Source organism: Macadamia integrifolia, chromosome 3 (genome assembly GCF_013358625.1).
Source record: "Macadamia integrifolia cultivar HAES 741 chromosome 3, SCU_Mint_v3, whole genome shotgun sequence".
In the NCBI taxonomy this organism is placed as follows: domain Eukaryota; kingdom Viridiplantae; phylum Streptophyta; class Magnoliopsida; order Proteales; family Proteaceae; genus Macadamia; species Macadamia integrifolia.
Genome location: NC_056559.1, coordinates 1,408,876 through 1,426,607, shown reverse-complemented (window position 1 = coordinate 1,426,607; position 17,732 = coordinate 1,408,876). Strand labels below are relative to the sequence as shown.

Below are 17,732 nucleotides of genomic sequence, written 5' to 3'. Positions count from 1 at the left end.
ATGGTGTTTCCTCGTTTTGCATGTCACATGCAGGGCCATGTGTGTACAGGCCTGCACATGAAGGGGGTGTTGATAAACGTTGCTGTTTCATACTTAACAGCCCAAGTCTTTAGGATAAGTGGTTGAAACAAGAGAACCCTGGTCAAGTGGTCCAATTAACAATAAGAATAGTTCATCAAAATTTCACTACAATCCAATGGTTAGATGCTAACAAGGTTCTAGGTTTTGGTTTCGAGGCCGGTTTCAACACTAGCTGAAACAGAAAACTAGTTGAAACATGGGATTTTCTGGCCCAATCGAACCTAGGTTTCAAGGCCCAGCGAAATGTTTTTTTGACCCTCTTTTTTTTATGCTGCCTATTTTTACCCTTTTACATCTATTCTATGTTTTTTTTTTTTTTTTTTTTACTTCTGGTTTGGACCCAAGTTTGCTAGTGTATGTGAATGTTGTTGTAAACTAGCCCTATTGGGGGAAAGAACCATTACCTTCAACCTAGAAAAAAAGGCTGGGGTAAGGCCTACAATGACCATTGGAGAAGTAGTGAGAAATGACATGAATAGCATAGGGCTTGTCCCAAGTATGCCCTTAGAGAGAGTTGTTTGGAGGGCAAGATCCATGTAGCCAACCCCATTTAGCTGAGACTTCCCTGACTTGCTGGTGTGTGTTCTCCTTTTGCTCTAACATTTCCTTTCTCTTTGATTTCGTTGCACGAATCCATGTATCTGACCCCATTAATATGGGATAAGGCTGAGGCTGACCCCTCCTCTCTTTCCTCCATCATGTCCTCCCTTCACCTTTTCAGGTCCCTCTCTAGCCTTCACATCAACCTCCTTAAATCCAATCTTTTTCTCTCCGGTGTCTCTTCTCCCTACCAGGCAAACCTCCTTCACATCATTGGCTTCTCTTTGGGATCTCTCCCTATTAAATATCTCATTCTGCCCTTCATCTCCTTCAGGCTCTCTGCTCATCACTGCTTTCCCTTGTTGGATCTCATTAAGATTTTGGAAGGGCAAGCTTCTCTCCTATGCGGACCGCCACATTCTCATCCGTTCTGTCCTCCAATCCATGTACATCTACTAGTCGGGCACCTTCCCCCTCCCATCTTCCATCTCCAAATCCATTAAGCATCTCCTCTGCTCCTTCCTCTAGAAGGGCTCTAACACTGCACAATTTCTCCACCCTCCTAGAGCAAAATTTGTTGTCCTAAAGCTGAAGGAGGGCTTGGGCTTCGAAGCATCAAAGGCGTCAATCTTGTTGGCACCCTTAAGCTCATCTGGAAAATCGCTTCCAAGCACAATAGTGTATAGGTTTCCTAGGTATACTCCCACCTTCTCAAGAATGACTCTTTGTGGACTGTCTCCATCCCTTCTAATCCATCTCGGATATGGAGAAACGTTATCTCCCTTAGACAATAATGCCCTTCGAGCCATTTCCCACTACATTGGAGATGGCTCCTCTACATCCTTCTAGTTTGATCCTTGGCATCCTTCAGGTATCCTCCTTCCTCAATTCTCCCCTAGGATCGTCTACTCCTCTGGCATTTCCAAATCCGTCAATGTTGCCTCAATCATTTCTCATGGTCGTTGGCCTCCTCCATCCTCCATTCCCCCCTGTCTGACCTATAGTCCTCCCTACCTCCTATTACCCCTGGTCATCGACGTAGGAGTGATCGGATTTTCCGCCTCTGCTTGGGAATCATCCCTTAGAGAAATATTGTTTGGTTTAAAGGCCATATCCCCCGCCACAGCTTCACTGCCTGGACAGCCCTCTCGTACTGCCTTCCCACAAGTCCTTCCTCATTTATCATCACATTCAGTCCCCAGTTCTTGTTGCCTTTGCTAGAAATGACACCGAAGATGTTGATCATCTCTTCTTCTCCTACCCCTTCTCCTCTATCTAGAAAAGAGCCCTCTCTTCCTGCTGGCCTTCCAGTAGGACTATCCTCCCCTTGAGTAGATAATGGATCTGGATTCTGGGTGGACATGACCTATGGTGGTTCTTCCATTTGTGACATTGTTGGAAAATTGGTTTCCTGTGCCTCTATAAACCACATCTGGATATAGCAGAACCTGTGTAGATGAACTTGCAACTCCCATTCATTTGACACAATTTGGAAAGCCATCTACTTTGATGTTAGTTCCAAGCTTGGTTTCATTAAGCATCGTTCTGTCAAAGAATCCCCATGGAACATGCTCATTGTTGTCTCCTAAGGCTTGCCTACCTCCATTCTGCTCCCCCACCCCAACTGATGTATTATGGTTTGTGCTTCTATTGTTGTAGGTTCTTGTGCCTCTTTTGTTGGTTCTGGTGTTTGTCTCAGTCTTGTTGATTGGCCCTATTAGGCCAGTCTTGAGATCCCCCCCCCCACACTCTTACCCCCTCTCCTTGTATACTCTTTCCTCCCTTGGAAATGAATTTATTTATTCATCCAAAAAAACAAGGTTAAGTTTGTTGTTGTTGTTTTCTAGTACTAAATTTATGAATAGAATAGAACAATAAGTTATGTAAGAGAAAGGATAGAGTAGGCTACAAGTGATGTAGAAAAGTCACTTAATGGGCTTATTTTACTGCAAATAAGCCTTAGGTTGGGTTATGTATGTGTTAGCCCTTTGATCCTATGGGTTTTCTTTGTAATGGGTCACTTTAATGAGCCTAAAATATGGGTAGCAGGTAGGAAAAAGGGATTTACTTCATTAGTTTAGTTAGAGTCCTGTTTTGAGTCTATTTCCTTTGTTATTGCAATTATTAGTCAGTTTAGGTTAGTTAGTTACCTACTTCATGTTGGAGTTATAGCCCTAGTCCTATTATGAATCCAAGTCCTGCTAGGAATGTCTAGTCCTATTTGGAAACTAGCTCCTAGTTATGATAGGATTGTTATTCTGATTTCTTTAAATAGAGGAACCTATGTACTCATAATTACAACTTTGAAGAATGATGAATTGAGTTAGTGTTTTAGAGCCTTAGGGCTGTGACTGATTCTTCCCCTCCCCCTTCTTTATGCAATTTCTCTCCCTCCCTGGTTGGATTTATGCAATATCTCTACTCTTGCAAAATCCTTCTCATTCTCTCTCCTAGGTCTAAAATCAAGAAAGCGCATAACTCTCAAACCAGCCGTCAGAAGCTCTTCATATTTGGGGGGGGGGGGTTTGTACCCTCCCTAGGCCCTACAATCGACCAAATTTGCAGATCAATTGGAGCCCTACAGACCTGGCCGCACCTCTCTCTCTCTCCAGCTCTATAGCAGGTCTTTTTCTCTCCTATCGAGTTGGGTTTTGGGCTAGTTTTGCTCCTATATTGGTATTGTATCCTTGGGGGTTTATTAAGGGTCTTATTTCTTTGTTTCCTATTCCTATTTGTCTTGTTTGGGGTTATAAACTGTGGGGGTTAGTTTCTTATACTCTACTCCTACATTAACAAGCCTACAACGTAAAATAGAAACCTAGGATCTAAAGCCAAACTATCATTTTTTGTGTGCTTTTTTTTCAATCTTATGGTTTGACTATGTGTAAATATAGGCATAAAGGTAACAAATCATAATATAAAGTTATGGGAAAAGTTATTGAAACTCGCCTAAGACAAGAAACTACAATTACGGAAAAAAAATTGGGTTTTATGGCAAAAAGATTCACGACAGAAGCTATTTACTTAGTTAGGAGACTTATGAAAAGATTTAGAGGTTGCAAGAACGATCTTCATATGGTCTTTATTGACCTAGGCTTATGACAGAATCCCCAGAGAGTTAATTTAGCATGTACTAGAGAAGATGTGTGTTTCAAGTATATATGTGGACATAGTAAAAGATATGTATAATGGTGTGGTGACTAATGTAAGAACGGTAGGGGTCAAGGGAGTGAATTTCCAGTTACAATTGGGTTATATTAAGGATCAACTTTAAGACCTTATTTGTTTGCAGTTATTATAGATGATCTAACCAAAGACATTCAAGATTAGGTCCCTTAGTGTATACTTTTCTGTGATGATATTGTTATGGTAGACAAAACAAAAGCAATGATTAATGCCAAGTTGGAACTGGTAAATACGAAGGTCAACCTTAGAATCAAAAGGTTTTTAAATAAGTAGAACAAAAATGGAATTGCAACCTATTGACTGCAGATTCGAAACTTGGAAACTATCTCTCCAGCAAAGCAGGGAGCAAGGTTGCGTACATTTGCCCCTCAGAGACCCCATAGTAGCAGGAGCCTCATGCACTGGGACACTCTTTTCTTCAAAACAGAGCATATGGTGTGTAACTTTGAGGCATAAAACTAATGACTCATACTATGAAATTGTGGGAGAAAGTTATTGAAGCCCACCTGAGAAGATAAACTACTATCTCAAGGAACCAATTTGGTTTTATGCCAGGCCGATCCATAACAAAAGTTATTTACTTACTCAGGAGGCTTGTGGAAAGATTTAGGCTTGCCAAAAGGATCTCCATATGGTCTTTATTGACCTAGAAAAATCCTATGCTAGAGTCCATAGAGATTTAATCTAGCATGGACTAAAGAAGGTAAGGGTGTCGAGTAAATATGTGGATATAATTAAAGATATGTATGAGGGTGTGGTGACTAGTGTGAGAACCATGGGAGTGCAAGGCAGTGAGTTCTCAATTCTAATTGAGCTACATTAAGAATCAGCTTTAAGCCCTTATTTGTTTGCACTTATCATGGATGATTAACCAGGAACTTTTAAGACGAGGTTCTCCTTGGTATCAAGAGGTTTTACGATAACTAGATCAAAGATGGAGTACATGATGTGTAACTTTAGTCGCACCGATGCAGTTAGGTGATGGGTTTAGAGCTTGCATCTTTTGATTTGGTTCCTTATTTGCTTTCTTTTTTTTCTTTTTTTGAAATTAGTTTGGTAGTATTTTATTTAGATTGAATTTTTATTTTCAGTTGCCAATTATGTTAGTTTCCATTTTAGTAAACTTCCAATTTTATGCTTTGAATTTCATTTTTATAGCCATGTAATAAAAGAGAACTCAGATTTGAAGTTTTGATTTGAAATTGAATGTTGTGTAGGCTGAATATTGGCTGCCGTGATCTCGCCTCTCTTTTTCTGGTTTTCTCTTATCTTTTTCTCCTTTCCTCCCTATATTCCTCTCCTTTTCTTACTTTTCTGGTGCTGGCTGAACCCCTGTTCTAGGCGGTAGTTGCAGCCCTCAAGAAGTGGATCGATCTCTTTCATGTGCGATTTGTTTGGGTCAAGCCTTTGATCGAAGGAAGCTGCCTTGAAGGCGACTCAAACCCTATAGTATTACCCCTGAAGCTTGGTCCTGCTGCAAGGAATCGGCTCGAACCCAAATCTGGTTCTGCAACTTGCGCCAGGCTTGACTGCACTAGCGTAGTCATGTTTCAGCTCCTCCATATGAATATTAGCAACTTGGAATCAACACAGTTGGGGAGGGCGAACCTTGCTCCCAGATTTTTGTGAAGGTCAGAACCTTGGTCAGGTGGCTGGATCGATTACTGGGCTCTCATTACCCTGATTCTGTCTATCATGAAGAAGAAGAAGCTGATTTCTCTATTTTACAAGTAAGGACAGACTGTTAATTACATAAAACCCCTCCTTTTGACTGAACTTTTGTTCTATTATCCCACTTTCTTTAAATTTTCAGAATATCCCCTTATATTAAAGTCTCAGTTCTAGAATTACCCTAGTTGCTATCTAGTTACTTCTAAATTCGTGCTTTTTTTTTTATTATTGTTACGGAATTCCCACCCAAACTCTTGCTTATAACTATCTATTATTCTTGTGGGCCCATAAGAGATCCGATTCCAGCTTTTTGGAACCCAGATCCGCATCACGCGCTATGATGGATAATGATATGGTGAAAATTGAGAAAGATACTGTAAAGTGATTATTTTATATATCTAGGGTCAATCATAAATAAAGAAGGTGATATAGAGGATGATGTTTCACAGAGAATTAGAGTGGGATGGATAAAGTGGAGAGGTGCATCTGAAGTGTTTTCTGACTAATGTATTCCTGTAAAGCTTAAAGTAAAATTCGATAAGAGTGTCATATGATCGGCTATGATATATGGGCAGAATGTTGGGTAATTAAGAAGTGTCATATAGATAAGCTATGTGAAGCAGAGATGAGGATATTAAGACGGATGTGCGGTAAAACTAAAAAGGAAAAAATAAAGAATGACCATATTAAAGCTGATTTAGGAGTTGCCTTGATTCATGATAAGTTTTAAGAAAGCCGTTTGAGGTGGTATGTTCATGTTCAACGGAAGCTTTGGGATGCATTAGTAAGGAGGAGTAATCTAATTCAAATTGAATGATCTAAAAGAGATAAGGGCAGACCTAAAATGACCATAGGAGAAATAGTGAGGAAAGACATGCATAGTTTAGGTCTTCTCCCAGGTATGACATTGAATGGATCTAATTGGAGGGCAAGGATCCATGTAGCCGACCCCATTGAGGTGGGATTTTTCTGGGTTGTTGTTCTTGTTGGGTTCATTTCCTTTTACTTTTACTATTTTTATTTGTCTTTGCACGGATTTATGTTGTTGTTTGTATGGTTTGTAATTTTAGTTACACTAGGCAGATTAATGAGATGGTGAAAATTGATGAAAGGGAGGTCCCACAAAGTGATTATTTTTTGTATTTGGGCTCAATCATAAAAAAAAAAAAAAAAAAAAAAAAAAAAAAAAAAAGGAGAAATAGAAAATGATATTACATATAGAATTAAAATAGGATGAATGAAGTGGAGAGGTGTGTTCAAAGTGATGTGTGAAAGACGTATTCCTTTAAACTAGGAAGGAAATTTTTAAGAAAAATCATACAACCAGCTATGATGTATGTCGAGGAATGTTGGGCAAATAAACTCAATGTAGGTCAGATGAGGATTTTGAAATGGACATCGTTTGAAAACTCACCAAAATTTCAGCAAAGATTTGGAATTTTTTTTTTCATGGAAACGAAATTACAGGAGAAAAACAAAAGTGACACAATTTGGTCATTTTGTATTGAATTTTTGCTAATTTCGGAAGAAAAAATGCACCATTTCGTTAAAATTTTGGTCATTTTAATTTTTAGACAGGTCGGCCATCAGGCTCCCAAAATGGCCAAGCGAAAAATATTAAAAAAAAAATACACTGTTTTGGCGAAATTTTGGTATGTCGGTAGTTTTGGATTGACCGAAACAGTGAAACAAGTTTTTAAACCTTGGAAATGGACTTGTGGTAGAACTATGAAGGATAAATTAAGAAATTATCAAATTAGAGCTTATTTGAGAATAGCTCTAATACTTGATAAGCTGTGAGGAAGTCGTTTGAGGTGTCATATCCACGTACAATGGAGGCCTTTAGATGCTCCAATATAGAGGAGTGATTTGATTCAGATTGAAGGAGCTGAAAGAAACAGGGGCGGACCTAAAATGACTCTAGGAGAAGTGGTGAGGAAAGGCATACATAGCTTAGGCCTCATATCGTATGGGCTTAAACAGAGTTGATTGGAGGATAAGGATCCATGTAGCCAACCCCAATCAATTGGCATAAGGTTGAGTTGTTGTTGTATCGTTTGAACAAGTGTAATTATGTTTACTTCTTAAAATATCCCATATACGTAAGCGGAAAAAGGGAAGATGTCAAATTTATTCCAATGGGAGCAAGAGTAACAATACAGCCTATAATGCCTCAAAGTTTCAAAGCAAAATTCAATCATTCGACCACTGAAATGCACATCTTGGTTTTTCTGCTGAAATGTGCAATATTTCAACCGAAATTTTGCCATTTCACGAAATACTTCGGTTTCGACCAAGGTCGAGATCTTGGTCAAAATTGAATTTTTTAACCTTGGTTTTGCCACATGAATGGTTGGATGGGGCTACAATATTATGGACAGATGGACACCAAGGTACCCTTCTCCACGGTAAGTTTCAGACAAATGGAGTCAACCAAGAGGCAAAATAAAGCTTTCAAAATTCCAGGCTAAGGAAGGCTGCATGCCAATTTATGGACCACTGGAAAAATAAAAGGGAAGATGCATGGGAGGATGAATGATTGAATTTAAGCCTGAAATTTGACACAATGAATCAAGCGCATTCCATAGCAATCCAATGGTCGGAATTGACACATTGCCAAACTAGGTGGACTGTCCACAGATTGCTTTTCTTTTGCCTTTGATTTATTGGGAGGAACATTCCTCCCCAAGGAAGTTTATTTAATCAGCCCTAATTTCCTGCTATACTACTGTAACTTTGATTTTCTTGCAGGTTTGTTACCTGGTCCCCTAGGCCTACTTTTAATTACTGATGAACTCTGATTCTTCCATTCTTTCATGGTCTGCTATTTCAGAATTTTGGTCATCAGCTTTTGGTCAATCTAGCTTACACTGATCAATTGATCATAGTTGATTAATTATGTTTGTTATAAATTACATTTAGCAGTCAGTGCACCTTTAAGGTGCTATGGCACTAAAACGGTCGTTGGAACAAGAAAATTGGTGAGCTTCTGAGCTTTGAAACCAATAGCTAGGTTTTATGGTCGGACCGGAAATCCTAAAGGCCGATATTTCTAAGGGTTCCCTACCAGACTGTATAAATTCAAATTGAAGGTTTCATACCAAACTCTATAATTTAAAGTCAATTGAATTGTAAGTTGTTTGAGTGGTTCGGACTCACTTGGGAGCAAGTCATCTGCTGGTTCAGCAGTCCTAGAAGTGTGGCACAGCCGGGTCTTCTGACCTGTTAGTCGTCCACATTGATCCAGATCACCATCCATATATTTAGTTGTGTTCGGGATTGAATTTATTAAAAGCTAAGTTTCAATTGATTTGGATAGAGTTACTAGAATACCAATTCCAGTTAAAACTCAACAGTTACAAAATGCCAACTGCAATACTCACTTTCTGATTCATCTATCCAAATAAAAAATTAATAATCTGATTTTGAAAGTTGACTTCAAACTTAATATTTTAACTCTGTTTAGAAACTTAGCAACCACAAAAAGTGCTTTCCAATTAAAAAATTAAAAAATAACTCTAAAATAAAAATGACACCAACCTCTTTATGAAATCAATGTTTCCACACTATAATATCCATCACCAGTGTGACATCTCATCAGTAAATTGACCATAAGGTTACCGAAAGAGATTGCTATCGATTAAGTTAATCTCAATGTAAGGGTAACAGGATAAGGTTTTGATGGCATCCAGATCACATTAAATAGACTATTTTTGACCTTCGCAGAATTGATGGAAGTAAATTGGTTTAAATATACCTAAATAAATAATCAAAGCAAAAAACCAAAGAAAAAATTATCTGGCCCTACTCAGAAGATCTGGAACTATATTCCCATGCTTTAGTTCTTCCTTCCATCTTTTGCATCTCTAGTCATCATCAATAAATGGAATCTCCAAAACAAAGCAGATAGTATTGTTTGAAGCTTCAAATGCTTCCATATCACCTGTTTATGGATAGGCAAAAGTTTCTACGGGCAGGGAAGTCCATAAAGTACCAATGGGTGGGCACACCTAATTGTGCCACATCACATTGAAGGCTAATGGGGCAATTCTGACTAATGCTTATCTATGACGTTTTCTGGATTAGGCTATGTGACAATTTTCATATTCAAATTCAATCACTTACTATCTTATGTCATGCACCCTCGGAGAAGTCTAAGCATTGGTGTACACCACCCTTGGTAGTCCTAGAATTTCTGATGCTTTATTTTTTGCCACTTGGCCTACTCCATTTGGTCTGAAGCTTTACATGTTATTGTACTGTTACTGATTTCTGATGTCTTGGCAATAAGTGAAACAACCTTAAATCCAAAATACAACTAATTTTGTTAACTAGGTCCCCAGACCCAAGCATCCTAAAACTTGTTTGGCATTTTCTCAGAACAATGTTTTCCTATTGTTTCTTTTCCTATACTAATCATTTGTACAATATATATTTCATCTGAGGATTGGTTTACTACATCGTTTCTATGGAAGACTTATCACCACTCCCTCATGTGTCTTTTTTCTGTAAGTCACATTGTTTTTTGGTAGGGGCGGTACATGAGATTTCTGAAAGCAGAAATTCCTCATTGCTCAGGAACATTGGTCTATTTGATCCAGTCCATTCAATCAACAAGTGAAGAATTCGAACCGATTTTTTTTTTTTTTTGGGTAAGAATTGGGGTCTATTCATGACATCAGTGGATAACGATCATCCCCCCCCCCAAAAAAAAAAAAAAAACCCTTCTGTTTCTGGAAGGGAATGTATCATCCTACGCTAGAAATATTTTTTTGCTACAGGTGGAAAATAAATCTCTTAAACAAAACAAAAACTATATCGAAATGATCTCTGCTATCAACAAAACAAATGCAGAAAATTTACTTCTAAACAAATTGAATTGAAATTCACTATCTTTTCATTCTGGGGTAAAAGGATGAACTGAAATTCAACGTCTTACATGAAGATGACCCATGCGATTACTGAAAAGATCAACAAGCCAAACAGGAACCTGACAGGCGACATCGCCATTTTCACTTGCGAATTCCTCCTCGAAGTAGAATAATCTGTCTTCTAGAACTGATTCATCGAAATTCAGATAATTGATCGGACAACTCTTCCACATTCCCTCATATCGAAAGGGGAACAAAACCTAATTTTCATTTCTCAGTTCCGCAAAAGCGTTCCCTGAAACAAGTTGCAGATGAATCCGTCTTTCAGGCATCGAGATCGACGGAACCGTTATTTATACGCAATGATTCCGATCCGCGATCTGCTCTTATGTATGTTTGTATCTATATGTATGTAATATATAATGTGGGGATGAAACTGTTGATCGATTAGTGGTCCTCTCGAAATGGGGGAGACTGATTTGGACGCACCACGACAGTATTACAAATGGGGTGCACGAGGCTGGCTCGCTTGCACGTTGCACGTACGCTCCGTGCTCGATGCTTGTGCAAGGTAAGGTCGTTTATGTCAATAAATTGGACGAGTGTTGGCCACTTGGGCCTATCGTGGAAGGTGAGCCGCGCGCTCTGAGGTGCGCATCTTTCCTTTTACTGGAACGAAGTTCGTCACTTTTAAACTTACACAATGCTTGAAATGGCAAAGCTATCCCTGACTCGGAAAGCTTCCCTTGTCTTACGCGTATCCCAGTTTTGCCCTTTTTTGTGGTCAATCCATAAAGAATGGCATGAAGATAGCCACATATCCATCAGGGAAAGAATCTCTTCCACGGGGTACATTAAGTTTATAGAAAATGGTCTAAATAAACGGCAGGGGTTGTAGCGCACATGTGATGGTCTAGAGCATTTGGGAATGGACCCTAAGAGCGCACTCCTCGAGGTGCTCCAAGCTGTCGGATGGCGCTGCCACCTGCATTGTGCTATAGAATAACCACATCCCTAAATAAACTACATGTCAAATTTCATTATCAAATTCTATCATTTACCCTCTCATCTAATGTTATGTCATTTTGTGTATGTTCATGCTACCTATTGATACTCCAATCACTATCCAATCTCTCCTGATTTTTCAATGTTTTGCCGTTTGTCAAACTCTGGACGAATGGAAACTTAATTTACAAACAAGGGATCTAGGGGTCTACTTGTCTAAAAAATTTCATCCCAACTTGACTTGCCACATGGCAGATCTAAGTGCTATTGGGAATATTACTTCATTATCATCCAGGTAGACCAACCAAACCTGATTTTATAGACTTTGAATGTCTAATTAAATAAAGAGATGAAGAACATTGCTCATCTAGCGTCCCCATTCCCATACATTAGCTGGGAGTGAAAAGACCTGACTACCCCCACATGTGCTGGCTGGGTACAACACGGGTAGGAAGCTTTCCCTTGCCCTTAAATAAATTCCATATCAACTCTAATGGTTGATTTGGCACCTGGTGTGGCTTTAGGGTTTTAAAACTCGGTATTGAATCTCCTAAATCAATTGATCCAATTACGAATGATGTGGGCCGGAATCAACTAGGATTGATCGGGATCCCAATTCTACTCTTAATAACCTTGTAGGGATCTAGAAGGATGTGTCGAGCTCATGGTTTGAGGAATCAAATCCGATCAGCCTGATACGATCGGATTGGATTGATATCAACCTTGATCGATCCTAATTATTATTTGATATCTTATCGATGGATCGGTACAACCTAAGGGTAAAACAGTTAAAAAAATTAATTGTTTTAATTGAACCCAGGCTATTTCTGATTGATATAATCCGATTGGGATCGGATCACTCAAACCTTGGTCAATATTTGTTTCCCTAATGTTGGTTATGCGATAAAAGTGAATTATCATGATCCAATATCTTTTTCCACATGTTGGACATTTGGATATTATTGCAAACTTCAAGGAAACAAGTGCCCCATGAATCTTACTAATACCTCTAGGGAAATTACCATCATTCAGGGCATTTGAAGCTTAATCTCTAGCTTTAATTATATTATGTTTTCTGCATCTTTTGAGGTTTGCAAACTATGATGTTTAACTTTTAGCATCATCTGCAATCTCTACTGCCGTTTTCTCATTTTGTAAATGTGAGGGTACCCCCCCCCCTAATTTAATTTGGGAGGTACTTGAAATGATCGTTGCTTTAGCTTTAATGTATATTTTTATATTCAAAAAATAAAATAAAGAAAGAAAACAAATTAAATAAAAATAAAAAAACTTGAACGAAACAGACAAAAAACTGTACAATTTAGTAAGATACATGTAGAACTACATATCGATGGCATAATTCCAAATATCTGCTAAGTAGCAAATAAAAATGGGTCCAAATTTTATGAACACATAGATATCAACAACCCTTTACCTATGTCAACTATCAACCGAAACAGATTTTGTCTGATGGATATAAACTTCAAGAGTATTGGGATTATGGGTTACAAGGATAGATGAAAAAAGTACAGGGAAGCAAGGATATGGCTAGTATTTAATTGAATTTAAGGCTATATTTAGTATGCATTATTAGAAGAGGTTATTAGTTTATAACACATAATGGAATCTAATTCTATATTTTGGATGGTTTCATAATGTGTTATAGGCATGAAATCTATTATGATAACGTGTGACAAACATAGCATAAGAATGAAGTTTAACACATGACTCGCCTCTGTTTTTTTTGTTGGTGCAATACCTAGATTGGGACCATAGTTAGTAAATGTGTATATATCTGAAAGTCTTAATAAAAAAATTGTATTTAACCGTATAAAACAATAGATACGAATTTATTCACATATTTTAAAGGTTGGAGAATTATAAATGCATAGTACGCGTATAATATGTATTAAAACGTTCAAGTTTTTTTTTTTTTGGTAAGGAAAGGATAAAGTTAAAAGAGGAAAAAAAAAAAAAAAAAAGAAACCCACTAACCCCAAATTCCGAACCTTCTCTACCCCTAAACCCTTCGAAAGAGAACACCCGAAATCCCCAACTGGCGCAACTCACGTTCTTCAGTTATTCTCTCTCTCTGTGCTCGACGGTCGGCAATCAAAGGCGAACAACGAAGGAGATAACCCCAAATTCTCCCCTTGCTCCCTTCCTCTTCTCCGTTTCTCCTCCCATTGAAGGCAATTGCAACAGTTGGAGGGCACTTGCAGCCGCCTTGTTCTTCTTATCATTCTCCGTTTGTCCATCGAGTGGTATATTGATCTCTCTCTATCCTCTGTGAATGGATGCAATCAAGTTGGGGTATTGTGACCTAGGTTCCAGTGTGGGTTTTAGATTATTTGTTTTAGAGACAGAAGATGAATAGGTGCATCCTCTTCTTCATTTTACAATATGAGACAATGTCTCCTTTGACCCGCCCCGGGGGGGGGGGTATGGTGTGTTGAATATCAAAGGTGTATTGTATTATAGGCTACAAACATCAATTCATGCTTCTAAATGACTAGCAAACGTGAGAACGACGTTAAACAGTACATCTGTCAATGAGAACTTAAGGCTAGGTTGTGGGCAATCACTGTTTGATAAAATAAACTTTATTTAGAATATTGACTGGAGTTGATTACTTATGCTTTCAAGAATTTTATGAGTGATTTATATTCTTTTTGAAATCACTGATCTCATCGAGTTTGAGCACACTAGTAGACTACATTTCCTGTATTGTTTGTTTACCTCATTGTTGTTGAAATTGACATTCCTCTGCTTAAATCATCCATTCCCTTGATATGACACAATTTTTAAGTGTTCACCTTAGATTTTAGTGGGCAAACAATCATTTTAGCTCATTTTTAATACCAAAATAGACCGGTATTTTTGCTCCCGGATTTTTATGTAGAAACTGTATTCATAGGTGTCACGGTGCCAACGCGAACCAAGGCGGTGGAGGGTTGTCTAAGGTTTTGGGTGAGAAGGCGCCCGCCTTTAAGCAAACAAGTCGACCAAGTGTTACTTTTTATTTTTCTCATTTTCTAACATTATTTAGTAAGCTATATATACATTGTATCATAACAAATCAAGATTAAGCAACATCAAATCATTAAAAATCAACATTTAGCCATATTAAATCATAAAAATTTAACATTAAATCATGGTAAGTTATATAAAAAATTAAAATTTAGAGAAATGCCCTTGTTATATAATAAGTTTGATTGATAAAATGATATTATTTTTACATGAGACTTTTTTTATTAATTATAATATAAAATCAGCTTTCCAACAAGTCCAAGATTATTTAAATCTGAGCTGTAAAGACAAAGTTATGCTTTGGTCAAACTTATTTTTAAGTGCGCGAATGCTGTTAAAATCACCTGAATGAAAATAATTTTGTGGATATAAAAACAAAAAATAATTTTATCGAACTTTTGGTTTTTAGCAACGTTTTAACATGATAGAATTTATAAAATTTATTAATTGAGAAAAACCCCAGCATTTAAAAGTTGAAAATCGCCCCCATAACTAAAATCCAGTTTTTGTTATTGGATTGGGGGTTTGATTTTTTATCACTTTGGAATTTGATTTTTAAACTAGTTTTATTGGATTAAAATTAGGGGTATTTGCTTATTTATGAATAATATCTTAAGTAAATGTTTACTTAATTGATATCTGGCATAAATAAGTATTAAAACACAAGACGGCATGTAGTGCAACAAGGCAACTGTCGCCTAGGGCCCAGGCAAACCGCCTGGACGCTTAGTCATCGTCTAGGCGACGCCTTGACAACTATGATTGTATTAAACGAGTATTAAACACATTTTGTACCTTATTGTTTTCGTTCATGTTTTATTGGGTAAAATTTAAAAAAAAATATTATTATCGTATGATCTGTTTAATCGTCGTATGTATCCGTTCCCCAACTTACTATGATTGGGGCCGTATAGGGACCAACTAGGGGACAGGTAAGGGCCCACTAGGCAAACTCCTGGTTTCAATCCGATTCATCAAAACATGATCCTGCACGATTCTGTTTCGAATAGGCAGAACCTCCGATCCAATTCACCCATATCTTAGAGCATGATTTATCCCACCCGAGGGTTTTGGGCAACATAGTCACTGTGATAGGAGACAACGACCAGCGGACCTGCTAGCTTTAAGGTATAAAACTTCCTCTTCATCACTTTCTGCCTCTCTCATTGGCATGCGAAGAACCTGGAAGAAAAGCTTCAGGCCATTGACTCCTATATTCCAGAGCAGAGTTCGCCTTTGTCGCTCACAAGAATCAATTCTCCTTGGTTTTGGCTTCTCTTAATCAAAATCATCTCGTTTAATTGTTTGGTTGTCTATTGAAAGGAACAAATTGGTTACAAATTCAAATTTGTTCAGGAATGAGTTCTAGTCGGGAAGGTATGTGATCTTTGAAGTTGAACTAAGACAATATTGATGAAAACCTATTCCAACGTTCGGAATAGTTATTCTTTGTATCCATCGCTTGCCAAGTTCTAATGGTTTGTGTCATGCATCCCTACTTTAAGATTTTCTAGTTGGCAAGGCTAAGCCTTCTAATTTCATGTAGTCAATTCCTCAATAGCTTCTGCAACTATGAAATTTGTTGGGCAAGTTCTTGCGTTGATTCAGTTGTGGTATTACTGTATTAGTAACTGATTCTTTAGGTCTTACGGGATGGAGTTTTTTACTCGAAATTTTGGTAAACTTTCACAATGCTTGGCTGAACTTAATAATAAAAGAGATATTGGAAGATGGAACCTAACCAGAAGAGTGCTATAGCTTTGCCTGTCCATGTAGTCACACACCCACTCAGTTCCGTAGGATTTTTATGCAAGGCAGGTAAGAGCAATTGCACAATTTTTTATCTATTTATTGTTTATGATAATCTCTGTATGTCTTGCAGATAATATGGAGGAGAATACTAAATCATTAGTCAACAACGAAATGGCAAATAAGTAAGTCTGCACTAGGCCTAGATCACACTTTGCATTTTTTTCCCTTTCCATTCATCTATAGGCTGATATGCAAACAATGGTAAAATTTTCTTCAGTTTATTGGAGGATTCGTTGTGTCTTTTTTACGTTGATAGGAACTTCTTTGGTCGTTCCTTGATCATTATCTTAAGTATTTTCTTGATTGACTGCTCGAAGGAAGATTCAAGGGTGTGGTATCTGAATCTGCATTGGAAGTTCTATTTATATCCTCTTTTAACAGTTGATAAAAAATTATAAATTAAGACTCTTTTGTTAAGTTTGTTTGGAGCAGAAAATATTTTCCTTGGGAATCTGGTGCCCATAATTCTCTCCATTTAAATATTAGATGGATGCTAAATGAAGAACTGTTGACCATTATGGGGTAATGGAAAAACAAAGGCTTTGGTTGTCTCGTCTTAGCTTTTACTCCAAAATGAAAGGTTTTCGATTTTTCAGCATAAGAAAAATGAAGTTAATGAATCTGATTTGTAGTTCAATATCTACTTTATTAGACTATCGAATTTTACAACCATGTATAGACTATTTTGTATCACTTTACTGGAATTATAATAGGGCCCAAAAAGACTAACAAATTGAATGAAGTTAAATTCAGACCACAGAATAAAATTTTTTGGGAACAGAAATGGGACTACTTTATCTCTTAAATATGATTAAAGCCCAGGTCTAAGCCCTTAACTGGCAGTAGGGGGAGTATATCTGTCACAAGGAAGCTTTAGATGACATAACATCATCCACCAGTCAGATGCTGCAGTTTCCCATCCAGTAACACGAGTCAACGAATGAGACTTGATATTCCTATTTTGGCCGTAATCTTGTGTAATTTTAATCATCCTAGATATTGAACAAAAAAAGATAAAAATCCTTTTAACTTTTTTTTTTTTGGGGGTGGGGGGGGGGAGGTGGGGTGCTTGAGGAGGAGGAGGAGGTTTCTTGCCTTGAGTTCTTTCAAAGGTTGGGAAAGATTGACTGCTGCATTGTGCACTGTTTATTCAAGAAATCTTCAAAGGTAACTGAAGATTCTTTGGAAACTCGGAAAATTCCAAGTGTGTTCTAACTTCTAAGGACAAAAAGGCTAAAGAAGGCTAGAAGGAAGAAAGAGAACTAAAAAGTAAAATTTGGAACCTTATTGGGTTTAGGGGCTGTAGGCTTATGGAATATTGTGGCTAAACAAGCTACCAGGAAGCTTTAAACGACTTCGCAGCATCCAATAGTGAAGCATTGCAGTTTACCATCTAGTAACATGAGTTAACGGCTGAGACTTGATCTTCCTATATTGGCCAAAATCTCGTGTAATTTCAATATATATATATATATATATTAATATATATATATATTAATATATATATATATATATTAATATATATATATATATATA

At 37.6% G+C, this 17,732-nt stretch overlaps 1 protein-coding gene across 1 annotated transcript in view; it reads right to left on the bottom strand.

Annotated features, from left to right (window-relative positions):
• Nucleotides 1-10,893, bottom strand: part of LOC122073051 (protein SABRE) — a 100,883-nt gene extending 89,990 nt beyond the window's left edge. Inside the window, exon 1 of the mRNA XM_042637550.1 lies at nucleotides 10,418-10,893. Within this exon, the coding sequence (XP_042493484.1) occupies nucleotides 10,418-10,488 (71 nt within the window). The 5' untranslated portion in view covers nucleotides 10,489-10,893. The remainder of the gene's footprint in view (nucleotides 1-10,417) is intronic.
• Nucleotides 10,894-17,732: the final 6,839 nt, after the last annotated feature.